Below are 19,104 nucleotides of genomic sequence, written 5' to 3'. Positions count from 1 at the left end.
TGGTGGTAAATAAAGTGCCAAATCTGTCAAAGTCTTCGGCAAAATCTGTTTATCTTGACGAAATGTGTACGTTACGTGCTTGTTTGCATGCATTGGAGGTGAACTGAAAGTTGTTTATCTTTCTTATCTTATAAAAATACTCCGTCAATAAACCATGTTATGATAACAAACATTCCAACGTTATTGGCTATTTTCTCAACAATTTAAACATTACATGTAACTTGACAGGACGTCATTAAAATAATGAACTCATGTAGGAGAGACAGTATTTATTTTCATTCTGGGTACATGTTTACGCTTTTACCACCTGGTACAGATACATTTATTGTCATAACAGTGTTTGTGGCCATCACTGATGCAAACATAGCTTTCAAGGTCCAGCGCTATACAATCGGCTTGAGTTAAGCATGCTACAAAGAAAACAATGAAAAATAGAATAGTAACATTTATGAAACATTGAAAAAAACATTTGTGGCACACAAATCATCACATCAAGTTAACATTCTAACAAATCGTGATCTGTAGATATTTCTTTAAGATATTTGTTTGGTCATTGTATGATCATAAATAGAACGGATCAAAATGTGACTCTCTAATTATGACAGGATTAAGTAAGACAAGTGGAAAAGTTAAGCACTAACAGATCACTGATATATACATATCTAAGGAGCTGGTTTTTATGTTGATATATACATAATTTACAACTTTATGTTATGTGCATTATGTTATTAATATTTATAAACATTGATGTTTTCAGAAATTAGTTTAATAGAAAATCAATGTTCAAATTAAACTGAGTTTCGATTAATCCAATACAGAGCCTGTGAAAAGTAAACACTAATGTTCCACTGTCAGATAAATTAAATGTGATATCATAACACATACATTGTACTGAATTGTCTTTGGTAGAAACATAATTCAATCTTTTTACATACGTTTTCTGATTGCCGTAACTTTTAATGGAAACCAAATAAAAAAATCTTTCATTTTGACAATCTGAGAAAATATATTTCCTTCCTCATGCAAAACTGCTCTTAATGAAATCTGGACATATCTAAGCACACTGCGCGCAATAACTGCTTTATGCTTTATGCAATATGATAACTTGAAAAGCAGTGCCAGTCATCAGCCCAGGGAATAAGTAAACAACCCAGCGTTCGTAAGACAGCCTTTCAACGATTCCATGTTTTCCAAATTCCTAGCCGCTTTTTGAATGTTTACACATCTGTCAACAATATTTTTTGTCTGTAACAGTCCTCAAATTAGATTTTTTCTTATAAAAAGATGTATGAATAACAAATCCAAATGTTATCTCTCTGAATCAAACACAATTATTTTCCTCCCGTGAAATACACTTATTTTACGAATGGCGACCACTTTATATTGGTTAAAGTCTATAAATACGTATTTATAAATACGCACTGATAGATTTTAACCTGCTTAGTGTTTTAAATTATTTTATAAACAGTCGAATTACTAGACTGATTCACAGCTGATTTACCAAAGTAAATGTGTTATAAATTCGCCATATTTCACGGAAATAAAGTTGGATGGCGTGATATTTTTCTACTACATTTTCTTATTGTTTTTATTATTTAAACAAGCGATCATTCATATTTTTAAATGAAAAAAAATATCAAAATCGATATCATCTCCATTAAACGGTGATTCCTGATCTTATTTTTACAGCTCAAGACTTCTTGTATAATTTATAAAAAAATTCGTCTAATTTGAGGCTACTTTTGGGGAAAACAAATTTAAAATTAATATTGAGGAAATTTCATTAATTTGTCTTTGAGCATAAATAAAAAGAAATAAAATAATCAAATATCCTCTAAATCTATACCAATGGTTTAATTATGTGCATCATTTTATTTCTCTATAAATACTTGTTATAATATAAAGAAAATCTTTAGAAAATTTACTTATGTCGTCAACAGCACATGTGCATTTCCCACCATCAGTCACTACCCCACTACCAGCAGGGTGTTGGCAAACCACGTGGTAACCTGTTAGGCATTTGGTTGCGCCAGAATCTTTACAATTCTGAGTGGTCGTACAGTCCTCAGAATATACTGTATAAGCAAGCATACACACTGCAGAGAAAAAAATATGTTAGCTGCAAAACAAAATAGAAACAGTGAAGTGAATGAAAATGTCATAATGTATATTCAATTATCATTTTTATTATTATCATAAAAATAATAATTATTATTATTATTTTTTAAATTTTATTTTATTATCATTTATCTACATATTGTATGTATCGACACGGCTTATACATACGCTAACAAGATATAGTATGTTTAGATATTGAATTGTTTGACCATGACCCGGAATAATTTCAGGATATACATCTGGTCGTCAATCGTCCGGTTGTTATTAGCAACTACATGTCCTCAACGTTAGTTTGAACCGATGGAAGGAAAATAAAACTGCTTGGTGCAGATCCAGGTGTGGCACACACACACACATTTATAATACTACACACATTTATAATACATGAAGTTCAAAATTTCATGTCTGGTCTGTACCGATTGAAGGATAATGTTGAAAAATACATAGCAATGAATGTGCAGAGTGCGTGCTTGGACATCTTCAGATCAAAATACTTGTCACACGGAGTCAATTTGGTTATTTCAGTTGTAATAATTGTTATTCAGGGCATTTTAGGCGTCTTTGCTTTAAGGTTGAAACACATTTTTAATTTGATAGTATGAAACTTACAATGTATGAATCCATCTATATCATAACTAGTTATAAGTAATATCCAAAAAATTGTGAAGGTTATATATACTTCACAATATTCCTCTAATTTATAAATATCAAATTGATATTCTGGACAATAAAATTCACGCATTTCTGCAAAGGAAATACATTAAACATACCTGGGGTGTCTGCAATTAATGACGGTAACAATTCTAATGAAATATCCTTGTGTTGAATGAAGCACTTAACAGTTACAAAAGTTCACCTCTGAGGGTATTTTTCAGACAAGTTTCTTAAATAGTAATCTTCCTTGATTATTCAAACATATTTGTTATTTTTTGAAATCTAGATATATTTCCTTTACCTTTTATATATTTTATTCATGAATAGAAACCAAAGACCATATAATCCTATAACATTCAAAAGGTACACTTTATTAATCATATAGTTCAAAAATTGCTATTGAAACCTCCACTCACCACAAAACAACGTCACCAAATTGACCGACTGTATCATGATTTATTTCCGAAATACGAAAGCGCCTGTGAACAACTGACAGGAAAGTCCTCTTACGAGTGATAAGATATGTCTGTTACATAAGCCTCATATACATGTTTAGCACGCTTTACGCAGGTGCATTAACCTGTTATCATGCTTTGCGTGAGAGGGCAATACATTGCTGTTTACGTGTTGAAGTAGGTTCAATTGGTGTAGAAAAATTTTAAAAGACGGAAGGAACACTTATAACTATAAAAGTGAGTTATACGAAAATTATCTTATTGAAATTTATAACCTCACACGCGATAGGCAAATACGTCTACCTTTAACGTGTTCATCCTGTTTCACGCCTGGTAAATGATAGAGCTACCTCTTTCGGAGGTATACGGTAAATCGCCCTATCGCTACTTCCGAGCTAGTGCATGTCGCTAAAATCAAGTGTCAAGTGTTTTTACTTTTTATATATTTTGTAAATTCTGCACAAAATACCGAAAATCAGAAAATGCTATGCGATGAAGATTTGATTGAAGTTTCAAGAAAACGTAAAGTTGTCATAATTGTGTTTGAAATGTAGTTGTGGCGACGTTTACCGGTTAGCGAATTCAGCATTGAAATGGACCGTTTCATAATGAAACATATATTTTTTCCTCCAATTTAAACAGCGATTCAGATAAAAATAAATATGTAAATACGCTGTAAATGTTAATGTTTTATTATGCAAATTATGCCATTATATACATGTAAAGTAATAACATTAGTATAATATTGACTTTATTAAATTTTTGTGTCGTGATAAAAGTTATGAATAAAATACACAATCAGGCACTTTGTATGTAACCATAGAGCTATCTCCTTGGCGTGACTACCTCCTTCACGACAGAGCTGTCTCCAAGAACAAATATCCAATATTTTCTTAATTAGGTTATGTTTTGATCTGATTTCAATCTTATTTCATCTCTAGACCTTATATCTACTTGAAACATATTTGTTTTTAATCCAAAACGCCGTTTAGATGAAATTTTGAGGACAAAAAATCTGTTTCATGATGAGACGGTCCATTTCAACGCTGAATTCGCTAACTGGGAAACACCACCACAATTTTAGCGACATGAACTAGCTCACTCGGAAGTAGCGATAAAGCGATTTACCGTATACCTCCGATAGAGTTAGCTCTATCATTTACCAGGCGTGTGTTTTCCCTTGACTGCATAAAATATATGTAGAGATATCCGATTTTCACGGCGCTGATGTCAGCTTTTATATTTCTTATTTAAAATTGTGTGCAGTAAATTAAGTTGCTAACCAAAAATTTGTCGTAACGTCACGAATGCCTCTGCAAGCAGCCACAACTTCGAATGTTATAATCATATTGATTTCCAATTTTGTTTCCAATACCCTTAAACTATTAAATATTAACGCAAACTATTTTTATACAAAGTCCAAGGCCATGCACTTATTCAGTGTGAATCTTTTGCAAATTGCAATTTGCATTTTTTGTAGACGAGATTATGCTTTTGTAATTTTTTTCCAAGTTCAATGGGCAAAACTGTCAACAACCATCGGAGCATGGCCACATAAAAACTTGACTTGTATTTTCTGGTTAAATAGCAGCACGTGCAATGTCAACCTCGGACATACATTCCTACAAAAGCGGATACAGATTTTTTTTTTCAATGTTAAACAATAGGATAACTTTTCAAAAATCATCAAACCAAAACCAAATTCTAAAATTGACTTGTTTTTGCTGGTTAAATACCTACACATAACTTTATTCACACATTTCTACAAAAGAATGAGTGCGGAAACTGAACATTTCATTTTTTTCTAACAATTCATTGTGTTGCTATCATTCTTCTTAAAAATTGCAAACAAATATACTTGTTATGTTGTTTGCTTTTCGATGGAAACAATTCATACAATAAAAGCTCTGATTAAGTCTTATGCAAAGTAAAATAAACGTGTAATCGGCAATGATGAGATGGAAGATAATTAAATTTTGTATAATGATGTTGCTTGGGACCGTTTCTTCCTTATAATTGTGTTATCTGTTACTTGCTATTAAGTACTTGGCACGTGTTCTTTTGAGACGAAATCGCATATATAGAATTTAATTTTAGGACAATTATGAGTGAATATAGATGACAATATTCACGATTAATGATAACCTACATTCATAAGTGTATGGGAAAAGGGAATGTGTAAGATAAGCTCGTGTGAAGAAACGTTGACTGTCTAGTCTTTATACAAACTTACAATGGTCTTTCATTTCTGACCTGTTGCGACGCATATAGCTGTCCACAAATATAGCTCTCCTGAGAGCTTTATTCATCGAAACCTTGCAACCTTGCCGCCATTGCAACTAATATAGATCCAAACAAACGGGCTTTGTATTTGTCAATATGCCCCCATTTTGACGTATTTGTCATCATTTAAAGTAAAAATCTTCTCATCATAATCATTTATTTATATCATCATGATAAATGTCATCAATTCGTCATCAAAGTCAAAATCAGAAAAAGAAACATCACCTTCGTCATAAGTATATCACTATCAACATCATCATTGTCATCATCATCGTCAGTATATTGAAAAGGGTCTCATGTTTAATGTTCCTAAAGTTGGCAGCCTAACAGCCTAAAATTGGCAGACTAGCATCCTTAGGCTAGCAGCCTAAAAAAACAACTAAAATAGTTAAAACAAGACAAAGGTCGGCAATGCATCAATGACACCATTCCACGCCTTTTTAAATATTGTGATCTTTTATTTAAGATATTGAACCTTTTGTTTTCATTCTGACGCTTTCGAAGTTAGCAGCCTAGCAGCCTGAAGAAAACTAAGGATAGTTAATAAAATGTAAACCGTCGGAATGAAACGGTAGCACTTACATAGACCATTCCACTCCATTTTTTTCACTATTAAGATATCTTTTAAGATGTTGAAAATATTGAAAAACATCTGATGTTTTTCGATGTAAAAATGTAGGTGAAATTTATGTCATATCACATGTTTGAAACCGAATGAGATAATGACATTCGGTTTTAAATACACAGGTAAAAGGTCATTTTACTAAAAATATAACAGCGACAACAAAGATGATGATGATAATGATGACATGATGATGAGATGATGATGATAAGGATGATTACGACGACGATGACGATGATGTTGTTGATGACGATGATGAGAAGATCATGATGACAAGATGATGATGTTAATGATGATGAAACTTTTATTTTTATGTTTTTCATTTCTTTTTTTTTAAATCCACCACTCCTCAAACTATCACACACATGTGGGTTTTATTAAAAAGTTTAGGATCAAGATGGCCCTAGATCGCTCCCCTGACACATCAACCTCATACGAGCAATGTCTAAGACAAGCATCCTGGCCAAGTTTGATGACAATTACGTCAATGTTACATCTAGTGTTAACAAGGTTTTTACATATTTGGGCAGTGTGATCTTATTTTTGACCCCAGGTAACCCATATTCGATGTTGACCTTGAAATAATTAAAACAAAATTTCAGATCAATTTCAAGGATATTTGAATAATGAACGAACAGTAGCCACTAGAAAGTTCACAAAATTGTTCCATTTTTAGCTCCTGTAACCTAGATTTTGACCCGATACAACTCTTATTCGAACTTGACCTAGAAATTATCAAAACAGTTATTTTTACCAATTTCCAAAATATTTTGATAAAAAAGCAGTCAATAGAGTGTTAACAAGATTCTTCTATTTTTAGCTTATGTGACCTAGTTTATGTGAGATAGTTTTTACCCAAGATAACCCATATAAAAACTAGAAATCATTAAAACAACTTTACTGACAAATTTCTAGAATATTTGGATCAAACCTGCAGCCACTAGAGTGTTAACAAGATGTTTATATTTTTAGCTCATGTGACCTTGTTTTAGACCAGAGATGACCAATATTCATACTTGGCCTAGAAATCAGTAAACCAATCTTTCTGATCAATATTCAGGACATTTAGAGGAAAGCTGCAGCCACTAGGGTGTTAACAAGATTTGTTTCTATTTTAAGCTCCATAGATAATTAATCACTGTCATAAACAATATTCCCGGCAATTAACTTGACAGCGGAGTTCTTGGCAAACTTTAAGTCATATTTGATTTTAACACCGAATAGTTTTGTCTGGTGGCCAAATAATAATTAAATATTTCTAAATTTCATTAACCAAGTTTTCAAATACTGATTTCAGTTATCCTGTTCAGTATAAATAACACCATTTTCAATTTTACTTCCTCGAACGTGGGCTTATCGAATTTGACAGCAGGAACACTGTGTCCTGACAGAAACATCTTTTGACAATCTTTAGCTGCACATGACATATATTTAACTCACACGTGCAAGTGCATTCCTACCACTTAAATCCTATTGTGTTACAGAATCAGCCATGATTGGAACTGACACTTATTTGAACAGTGTAAAAGAATAAGAAGTTTTCTCAAACGTTACACAACAATGAAATCACAGAGATTTCAGGCCTAATCAAATTCATATTTTTTTCACACGTGCAAATTTTCAAATCCCGAAATGCCTACAACTGATACACATGAATGATTTATATAATATATAACATTATTTTCATGCATGTGTTTGTTTCTGTATTTCACTGCTCACTGTGTGATATAGTTAACTTAAACTCAAGTGGGGGTGGTGGTGGGATAAAATCGGTAGTCTATTAAACTTTAGTTCGATTTAATAATTCGGAGTAAAAAGTAAGAATATATATCAAAACGTAACATCTGCTTATGACATTTGAATTTACAGTCTGAAAATCACTTTTTATAAAAACAAAGTATGGAATGCAAAGCTGTTTAGAAAGTGTTATCGAATATACAACATGTATTTGACGTAGTAATTTAACATATTCTAGAGCAGTCACTTTTATCAGCTAGTGTAATTCTCAAATTGAAAATTGTGCGTTTTCTAATTTCTTTATGATAATAGTATTCTTAAAATATTGGTCGCACAAACTTAAAATCAAAATTGACAGTACACTGTCTTGGCAAAAGACAAAAAGTGCCTTATATAATACGAAAATAACTCGGATCACTGAGAAACTAATGTAAAGTAATTGGACATTTAGATGATTTAAGAATAGAATACACTTGTAGTCCATTTGAACTGTTTCCACTAGCAGGTATATTATATTATTTCCTGCGTTTTAAGCGAGCAGGTAATTTAGTGGTCGTGGATGGAATATACGTATTGTCTTACACTTACTTGCTTGATATTTCTTTTTTAAGATTTGTTTCCTTTAGTTATAATGATGTCCTTGATTTTCAGAGCCTAATATTAACAGACAATTCCCTCTTTCCATCATTATATACCGTCCAAATTTTCAACATCAACACAAAACAAATCCATAACATACTCGTTCAAGTATCTTTTTCAATAATAATTTACATACACGTGCATTTTTTTAGTTGAATGACTGCTTTAGAAACTTGCCTTTCCGGTCACAAACAATCACAACAACCATTTGCCAATAACATGCAAGTACTTAATTAAATAATTTATGATGCGTAGACCTACGATTGAATGACTGCTATAGAAAAATGCCTTTCCGGTAAGAACAGAAAAAGAAGAAGAAAAAACAAACAAAAACAAACAAAAAACAATCGATTGTTATCCGAACACCAAAGTGTAAAACAATGATAGGAACAGATCCCCATATTATCTCAATGAGAACGCACTGACATTCAGCCAACTTTAAACAAATCAGTTCCTTTGGATAAATAGCTTCCCTACAAGAAACTGACATTTCCGATACATATACAACACATCAGTTAACATTTTTATTTAATTTGTTGTTTGGTTTTCTGTTTGGTCTACTTGTTATATTTTATAGTTTCCGAATTTGATAAGAAATGTTTAATAAAAGATTTTGTGCCGATTTTGTGATAATTTGTCACTGCATATAGCTGTTCGTAAAACATACTTCTTCAATGAATATACATGTCAGTCCAACTTTTTATGATCCAATAACTGTTTCAACTTTTCTTTACATATCACATTTGGGATAAGGAAGGTAACATTTTATTGTCTTTAAAGGAAAACCATATAAGTTACCCAAGTCTTTACTTAATATTGTGAAAAAAGCTACCCATTATAAATGCTTACTATTGATTCATATTCAAAATGCATGCCTACATATAAATTCTTTTTAATAAAGATATATCTATACGAAAAGCTATTTTTTTCTGTATATAAGACATTATTTATCCATATTGTCAGGAAAATAGATATACTCGTAGTATTGTACATACGATGCTGGAGCAAATGTACTGAGACAGCAAAAAAAACAACGTTGACATGCTCTTTTAATTAAATTAAAAAATGTTCATAATTTATTATCATCACTTATTTTATGATTATTTTAACATAAAATATTATTATATGATCTAAATATAGCTGCAATCACATTGGTCCAAACCGTAGTCAACAGAACTTTTTATAGAATCATATTCACTGGCTGAATTGGATTTTCCCAGTCTAAAAATAGATTGAGACTCATATTCAATGACCATATATCGTAGACTTTTAGTAACGCGTGCTTATTAAAAAATAATTTACAAATGTATATGTATAAAATAACAAGAATGCTATATAACTTTTAGAAAAATAACATCAAGTAAATTATATTAAAAAAAAACTATCTTTCAACTGATGTTTTTCATTCCTCGAGCTTTGAAAGAGACGGGTTGCATGTAATGTACATGTACGCTTTTATTTTACATGACCATTTTACAGGATTAAAATGACGATATGCAGCAAAACACAAATACTTTAAAATGCATCCCTCCAGATGACCCAAAATATTTCAAGAAAATCAACTTGGAGAAAATGATTTTAAGAATAATGGAATAATGGAAATATTCACAATTCAAGAGATGGTTGGCATGTTATTTGCTATTAATGACTGATTTTGCAGTAATTATCTCCATATTTCTACTGATTTTCTATTGCAGAAAGGGCGTTTTTTTGCATAATCTTACCTTATTGTTGGTTTTTCTTGTAGAGAGATTTGTAAACTTCATTATTTGTTTACTTGACAATACTTTAGTTCTCAAATATTTGATTTTTTATTAAATGTATTTTAAATTTCAAATTTTTCATGAAAATAAGCATGGACCTAGAAACGGTTTGGGTAAGAATAAATTAACACTGGCCAACTATTTTGTTTGGTGTATCATTTTATCAAACATACCTTTGTTGATGTTTACATATTACAGAAGAAAATGCAATATGTTTTCAAGCAATATATCAAAAGGGGAACTGTGTGATCATTTTTTTCTGTTTTATTCCTGCTTTAGATGACTAGCTTCATGCAAAATGTTTGAAGTAATCTCTTCATTTATAGAAAAAAAGCTACATGGATATATTATTCAATTTATTACAAACGAAATATGAACTTTTTATAGTGAAAGATTATCATAGTTTTTTAACACGCTTGTAATGTAACGCTCATTATTAAAACATCGTTTCGTTGTGTATAGATGTGTGAATTTTATTTTCCCTGGAGGAGTTATTGTCTAAAAAACGATATAAATATCACTAGGTCCATCAAAGCTAATTTTAACCAGTCATTTGACATTTGATAGCTCTTTAGGCAACGCTGTTTCTTCCTCATTTAATGTTTCCATTTAGATCATGTTCTCTCAAATTCAGTTATACATTACGTGATGCCTAATAGATTTTGCATTATCACAGTTACTTGTTTTGTTTGCACAGTTTGGAATAATAACAAATATAATAATAAATAAAAGGAATTTATTGAAAATAAAAAATAAACAATTTTCAATGATAAGATTTTCAGTTATAGAACATTTATTATGATAATAAAGTAGGGATTAAGATATAACATGTATGCGCTGTTTTGGTAGTTCGTATCATTGAAGCAGATTGTGAAAAATTGTGTATTCTTTTTTATAAATACATCAAAGAAAGCAATGACATAAACCAGAACAGTGCTTTCATCTATTATTCCTTTTATTATAAACGTTCATTTTCAATAAAATATTTAAAATACATTTGAACGGAACAAATTAGTTTTTTTGTTATTCCTTTAATAGGCCGAGCTATTATGTTGCCATGGTACGCGATTGATTATATGACGACATGGAGCGCGCGAATCTATTCTCCATTTAAACTATAGTCTGTGACTTGTTTGAAGATCCCAATATGAATAATCTTGGTTTTTGCAAATAACGACAGGTTCTGGACGTTTAACACGGAAATTCCATGAACACGTTTGGTCCGCAAATATGTCAGATGTTACAAGGCTAGTAGATGAAAACGCAGTTTCTTTTCTCAAAATCCATGCAACCCTTGGATTTATATACCATTTGAAAGATCTTTGTGAGTAGAAACAGATAATGTATTATTATATGGATCTATCTTTTACCGTTTCTGAAATAGGAAAATTTAAATACTGGAGACAAAATCATGCATTACTCACATTGTAATAAGGTGCCTAAATAATCAGTTGAGCGATATAAGGGCCATTATTGCCCTCTTTTTAGCTCACCTGACCACGAAGTGGTCAAGGTGAGGTATAGTGATGGGGCTATGTCCGGCGTCCGTCGTCGTGCGTTGTGCGTCGTGCGTCGTCAACAATTGGGTTGTTAACAGTCTAGCAGTCACAGTTTTGATTGGATCATCATCAAACTTTGTCAGAATGTTTGTCTCAATAAAATACAGATCGAGTTCGAAGATGGGTTATCTCGGGTCAGAAACTAGGTCACATGAGCTAAAAATAGAAAACGCTTGTTAACACTCTAGAGGCTGCAGTTTTCATCCAAATATTCTGGAAATTTGTCAGGAAGGTTGTGTTAATGATATCTAGGTCAAGTTCGAAGATGGGTCATCTCCGATTAAAAACTAGATCACAGGAGCTAAAAATAGAAAAAGCTTGTTAACACTCTAACAATTGAGTTGTTAACAGTCTAGCAGTCACAGTTTTGATTGGATCATCATCAAACTTTGTCAGAATGTTTGTCTCAATGAAATACTGATCTAGTTCGAAGATGAGTTATCTCGGGTCAAAAACTAGGTCACAGGAGCTAAAAATAGAAAAAGCTTGTAAACACTCTAGAGGCTGCAGTTTTCATCCAAATATTCTGGAAATTTGTCAGGAAGGTTGTTTGATGATTTTTAGTTCAGGTTCGAAGATGGGTCATCTCCGGTCAAAAACTAGGTCACAGGAGCTAAAAATAGAAAAAAGCTTGTTAACACTCTAGAGGCTGCAGTTTTCATCCAAATATTCTGGAAATTTGTCAGGAAGGTTGTTTTGATGATATCTAGGTCAAGTTCGAAGATGGGTCATCTCCGGTCAGAAACTAGGTCACAGGAGCTAAAAATAGAACAAGCTTGTTAACACTCTAGTGGCTGCAGCTTTCATCCAAATATTCTGGAAGTTTGTCAGGAAGGTTGTTTTGATGATATATAGGTCAAGTTCGAAGATGGGTCATCTCCGGTCAAAAACTAGGTCACAGGAGCTAAAAATAGAAAAAGCTTGTTAACACTCTAGGGGCTGCAGTTTTCATCCAAATATTCTGGAAATTTGTCAGGAAGGTTGTTTACATGATATCTAGGTCAAGTTCGAAGATGAGTCATCTCCGGTCAAAAACTAGGTCACAGGAGCTAAAAATAGAAAAAGCTTGTTAACACTCTAGTGGCTGCAGTTTTCATCTTAATATTCTGGAAATTTGTCAAGAAAGTTGTTTTGATGATATCTAAGTCAAGTTTGAAGATGGGTCATCTCCGGTCAAAAACTAGGTCACAGGAGCTAAAAATAGAAAAGCTTGTTTACACATTAGGGGCTGCAGTTTTCATCCAAATATTCTGGAAATTTGTCAGGAAGGTTGTTTTGATGATTTTTAGGTCAAGTTCGAAGATGGGTCATCTCCGGTCAAAAACTAGGTCACAGGAGCTAAAAATAGAAAAAGCTTGTTTACACTCAAGTGGCTGCAGTATTGATTCAAATATTCTGGAAATTTGTCAGGAAGGTTGTTTTGATGATTTCTGGGTCAAGTTCGAAGATGGGTCATCTCAGGTCAAAAACTAGGTCACAGGAGCTAAAAATAGAAAAAGCTTGTTTACACTCTAGTGGCTGCAGTTTTGATTCAAATACTCTGGAAATTTGTCAGAAAGGTTGTTTAGATGATTTCTGGATCAAGTGCTAAGATTGGTCATGTCCAGTCAAAAACTAGGTCACAGGAGCTAAAAATAGAAAAATCTTTTTAACCTTTTCCCTTATATAAGCGTGTTTCGACGGCTTTTTGCCCCCCCCCCTTTGAGGCCTCAAACAGTGAAAAAATACCCTATTTAGGCCCCAAACACTGTTTTCCGTTTGAGAAATGTTGTTAAAAAAGTGACCGCTTTTTCGGCGCCGTCCGCCATCCAAATATATCATCAGGGGGTTGCCAGAAGGGGGATGTGCCCCCTTCTGTTTGGGTGGTTTGAAGGGGGGCGGAGTCCCCCTCATCGCCAAGAAAATTTTTGACATGTGACAGGCTAAAAATGGTCTCAGGGTGATCTTGGGGTAACTAGTAACCGACGCTGAAAAGCCTTTTACTCTATCTGAATTCATTGAGAAGTTGTCGCACTTTGAAATTAGTTTTGATGGAAAAAAAACAATGCAAAATAGTGATTTTTGGCAATTTTGAGAAGTCCCCCCGTTGCCATGGTAACAGGAAATTTACCATTGAGCATGCTGTTACAGAGGCTATGGTGTAGTCAACATTTGTGCCAAGTTTCATTGAGTATTGAAGCATTTTTCATAGTTTCATAGCAGTTTGAACTTGTTACAGGAGGCTTTTCAATGAAAACGGCGATTTTTTGCAATATGCTCATGGGGCAAAAGGTTAACACTCTAGTGGCTGCAGTTTTGATCCAAATTTCCTGGAAATTGGTCAGGAAGGTTGTTTTGATGATTTCTAGGTCAAGTTTGAATATGGGTTGTGTCAGGTCGAAAATGAGGTCACATTGCCCAAATATGGAAAAATCTTTATAACCCGCTAGAGGTCACATGTTTGACTCAGTTGTCATCAAACTTGGCCATGATGCTTGTTTAAAACATTGCTTGGATGCGGTTGTGTCAGGTGAGCGATCCAGGGCCATCATGGCCCTCTTGTTTATAAATTTAACTCCTTTTTGCAGTTAATACGTTATAGCGTTTACTGACGGGAAATGTCTCCAGAACCTCATTAAAAACCTTTTGTTTTTATGAATTCTGAACTGTATTAAAAGATTACACTGTTACGCCATCAACTAAACAAAAACATAAATCTTCTTTAAAAGTGATTTGCGCCTTATATCCTTATATTTTATTAAAGTTAGAAGAAATTTAAATTCTATGAAGAGTTGTTTAGACTGTTTTATATATATATATAAAATATGTGTTGCAAAAGAAGATAAGGCAGCTGGGCCACAAACTTTAAAAATATCATAAAATAAAAAAAAACTTATTTCAAATAATTACAACGATTTTCAGGTCCAACGTGGGCAAGGGAGAATTCTGGAAAAAAAAGTGTTCCTCGTCTTTACCATTCGTTTTATGACCACAACGCTTCTTTGCTTTTTGAGGGGGGGGGATCAAAAGATGCTGTAAAAGCTATTAAATATGAGTTCATTCTTTTACAGTTCTGCATAGAAACATGCCGCGTCGTAAAAAGGTCTATTAGCTTTAACATAATTAACGTTGCAAGACGTTATATGTATTTTATGAATCTACATAATTACAGATATCTTAAAACGCATTGAAGGTAAAAAAGTGTCAAATCTGTCTAAGTCGTCACATAAATTTGTTTATCTTGACGAAAAGTGTACGTTACAAGCTTGTTTTCATGTATTCGAGGTGAGCTGAAAGTTGTCTATCTTTCTTATCTTATAAAAATACTCCGTCAATAAACCACGTTAAAGTAACAAACATTCCCGCATTATTGGCTATTTTTCTCAACAATTTAAACATTACACGTAACTTTATAGGACATCATTAAAATAATGAACTCATGTAGGAGAGACAGAATTTATTTTCATGTCGGGTACATGTTTACGCTTTTACCATCTGCTACAGATACATTTATTGTCATAACAGTGTTTGTGGCCATCACTGATGCACTTATAGCTTTCAAGGTCCAGCGCTATACAATCGGCTTGCGTTATGCATGCTACAAAGAGAACAATGAAAAATAGAGTAGTAACATAGTATGAAACATTAAAAAACAATTGTGTCACACAAATCATATTCAGAATCTAACAAATCGTGATCTGTAGATATTTCTTTAAGATATGTGTTTGGTCATTGTATGATTATATTTAGAACGGATCAAAAAGTGACTCTCTGATTACGATAAGATTAAGTCAGACACGTGGAAAGGTTGAGCACTAACAAATCATTGATATATACATATCTAATGAGCTGGTCTTTATGTTGATATATACATATCGTATGCAAAGAACTGAAGTCTTTACGTTGTCATATATATATATATATCGTATGCAAGGAGCTTGTTTTTATGTTGATATATACATATCGCTTGTTAGGGGCTGAAGTCCTTAATATGTTGATATGATCAACTTGTATGTTAGGCGCTGGTCTTTATATTGATATATACATATCGTATGCAAGGAGCTGACGCCTTTAAGGCACTTTAATTATATGGTCAAAGTTTTAATAGGATAAAATCAATGTTCTCCTACAATTAAAGACTGCAGTTATCGATATTAAAATCCTATGTGGTACTTTTTGAGACCCAGAAGCCTGTAAAAAGTAAACAGTAATATTCCACTGTCAGACAAATTAAATTTGACATTAAAAGAAATACATTGTATTGAATTTGGTAGAAATGTCTTTGGAAGAAACATAATACCATATTTTTACATACGCTTGCTAACTGATGTAACTTTTAATAGAAACCAAATAAAATTTCTTTCATTTTTTCAGTCTGAAAAATACATTTCCTGCCACATGCAAAACTGCTCTTGATGAAATCTGGACATATCTTAGTACCCTATGAGCAATTACTGCATTTTGTTTTATGCTATATGATAAATTGAAAATCAGTGACAGTCATCAACCTGGAGAATGAGTTTATAATCCAGCGTTCGTAAGACAGCCTTTAAACAATTTCATGTTTTCCTATATTCAAGCCGCTTTTTGAATGTTTACACATCTGTCAACAAGATTTTGTGTCTGTAACAATCCTCAAATTAGTTTTTTTCTTATAAAAAGATGTATGACTAACAAAACCAAATGTTATCCCTCTAAATCAAACACAATTATTTTCCTCCCTTGAAATACACTTATTTTACAAATGGCGACCACTTTATATAGGTTAAAGTCTATAAATACGTTTTTATAAATATTTACTGATATATTTTAACCTGCTGAGTGTTTTAAATTACTTTATAAACAGTCGATACACTAGACTGATTCACAGTTTGCCGATTTACCAAAGTAAATGTGTTACGCTTCATTTGAAATACGGCAATCCTATTGAACAATAAATTATTGATACATTACTATTGCACAAAGCCTAGTCTTATATAAATTAACCATAAGTAACGGAAATAAAGTGGGATGGTGTGATTTATTTCTAATTGAATTTTTTTATTGTTTTTATTACTAAAACAAGCAATCATTCATATTTTTAAATGATAAAAATATTATCAACGATCTCGCCATTTAACGGTGATTCTCGAAATTATTTTGTCAGCTCAAGACTTCTTGTATTTATGACAAATTTGTCTAAAAATGAGGCTACAAATGGGGAAAAACAGATTTTAATATTAAAATAAATATTGAGGAAAATTTATTTAAATTTGTTTTTTATTGATAAATAAAAAGAAAGTTAATGTGTTAGTGTGTGTGTTTCTTTGAAAAGTAAGATGAAGTTTTATGGACTTATTCTCTCTCTTGGTTACCACACTGGTGAGAATACTGTTTTGAAAGCTCACTCGATGAAATAAAATTTCATCTTACACACAAACAAACACTAATCCTCTATATCTATACCATTTATTTAATTATGAGCATCATTTTATTTCTCTATAAATTTTTGTTATAATATAAAGGAACTCTTTAGAAAATTTACTTATAATGTCAACAGCACATGTGCATTTCCCGCCATTAGTCTCTACCGAACCACCATCAGGGTGTTGGCAAACCACGTGGTAACCTGTTAGGCATTGGGTTATGCCAGAATCTTTACAATTCTGAGTGGTCGTACAGTTTTCAGAATATACTGTATAAGCAAGCATACATACTGCAGAGAAAAAAATATGTTAGGAGCAAAACAAAATATAAACAGTAAATGAAAATGTCATAATGTATATTCAATTATCATTATTATTATTATCATAATTATTATTATTATTATTATATTTTTTTATTATTATTATCATTTTTCTACAAATTGTGAGTATCGACACGGCTAATACATACTTAACAAGTGATAGTTTGTTAACATATTGATTCGTTTGACCATAACGTTATAGTATGTTTACATATTGATTTATTTGACCATGGCCCGGAATAATTTTAGAATATATGTCTGGTCGTCAATCGACTGTAAGCAAATCCATTTCCTCAACGTGCTCAACGTGAGTTTAAACCGGTTGAAGGAAAATAAAACTGCTTGGAAGAAATGATAACCATTATGAGACGAGGTGCAGATCCATGTGTGGCCAAGTTCACACACATTTATAATACTACATACATTTATAATACATGAAGTTCAAAATTTCATGTCCGCTCTGTACCGATTGAAAGAAATTAAATTTATTTGAAAAAATTCATAGCAATGAATGTGCAGAGTGCGTGTTTGGACGTCTTCAGATCAAAGTACTTGTCACACGGAGTCAATTTGGGTATTTCAGTTATAATAATTGTTATTCAGGGCATTTTAGGCGTCTTTGCTTTAAGGTTGAAACATATTTTTAATTTAATAGTATGAACCTTATAATATATTATTGTATATGTATCATAACTAGTTATAAGTAATATCCAAAAAATTGTGAAGGTTATCTATACTTTACAACATTTCCCTAATTTATAAATATCAAATTGAAATTCTAGACAATAGAATTATTACAATTCTGCAAAGGATATAAATTAAACATATATGGGGTGCCTGCAGTTAATAACTGTAACAATTCTAATATCCTTTTGTTGCATGCAGCATTTAACAGTTACAAAAGTTAACGTCTGAGAGTTATATCATCAAGACAATTATATATTTCAGACAAGTTTCATGAATAGTGATCTTCCTTGATTGAAAGATTGCTCAAACATATTTGTTAAGTTTTGAAATCTAGATTTATTTCCTTTTCCTTTTTTCTTTTATTCATGAATAGAAACCAAAAATGATATAATCCTGTAGCATTCAAAAGGTACACTTTATAAATAATATAGTTAAACAAAAATAATTGAAACCTCGACTCACCACAAAACAACGTCACCAAATTGTCCGACTGAATCATGATTTATTTCCGAAATACGTAAGCGTCGGTGAACAACTGAAAGGAAAAACCTCTTACGGTTAAAATAGTGGAAGTGATAAGATATGTCCGTTACATAAGCCTCATATACATGTTTAGCACGTTTTACGCAGGTGTATTAACCTGTCGTCATGCTTTGCCTGAAAGGGCAATAATTTGCTGATTACATGTTGAAGTAGGTTCAATTGGTGTAGAAAAATTTAAAAAGAAGGAAGGGACACTTATAACTATAAAAGTGGATTATAAGTAAGTTTTCTTATTGAAATCACTAACCTTACACGCGATAGGCTAATACGTCTACCTTAAACGTGTTATCCCGTTTTTCCTTGCCTACATGAAATATATGAAAAGTTATCCTTTTTTCAC

The 19,104-nt window shown here is 32.2% G+C and overlaps 1 protein-coding gene across 3 annotated transcripts; it reads right to left on the bottom strand.

Annotated features, from left to right (window-relative positions):
* Positions 1-254: 254 nt before the first annotated feature.
* Positions 255-18,841, bottom strand: LOC132716001 (uncharacterized). Of its 3 annotated transcripts, none has more exons than XM_060699133.1 (3): positions 18,684-18,841; positions 1,926-2,096; positions 255-410 (listed from the first exon to the last, which is right to left on the bottom strand). In XM_060699133.1, exons 1-3 carry the CDS (start codon positions 18,718-18,720, stop codon positions 301-303), a joined length of 318 nt encoding a protein of 105 aa, XP_060555116.1. In that variant the 5' UTR covers positions 18,721-18,841; the 3' UTR covers positions 255-300. The 3 variants fall into 3 exon arrangements, with proteins under 3 accessions (XP_060555116.1, XP_060555115.1, XP_060555117.1); XM_060699132.1 differs by lacking the exon at positions 18,684-18,841 and adding an exon at positions 3,189-3,342; XM_060699134.1 differs by lacking the exons at positions 255-410; positions 1,926-2,096 and adding exons at positions 15,252-15,407; positions 17,334-17,504 and having other exon boundaries at positions 18,684-18,823.
* Between the last annotated feature and the right edge of the window lie 263 nt (positions 18,842-19,104).

This window comes from Ruditapes philippinarum, unplaced genomic scaffold (genome assembly GCF_026571515.1).
Source record: "Ruditapes philippinarum isolate M1 unplaced genomic scaffold, ASM2657151v2 ctg50_1_1_1_1, whole genome shotgun sequence".
Classification (NCBI taxonomy): domain Eukaryota; kingdom Metazoa; phylum Mollusca; class Bivalvia; order Venerida; family Veneridae; genus Ruditapes; species Ruditapes philippinarum.
This window is presented reverse-complemented; position numbering and strand designations above follow the sequence as displayed.

Excerpts from the sequence above, each read along its gene's own strand:
- LOC132716001 (XM_060699133.1), bottom strand. The coding sequence starts at position 18,720 with ATGATTCAGTCGGACAATTTGGTGACGTTGTTTTGTG. Across the intron at positions 2,097-18,683 it reads TTTGGTGACGTTGTTTTGTG|TGTGTATGCTTGCTTATACA; the intron begins GTGAGTCGAGGT and ends TTTTCTCTGCAG. Across the intron at positions 411-1,925 it reads ATGTGCTGTTGACGACATAA|CATGCTTAACTCAAGCCGAT; the intron begins GTAAATTTTCTA and ends TTTTCTTTGTAG.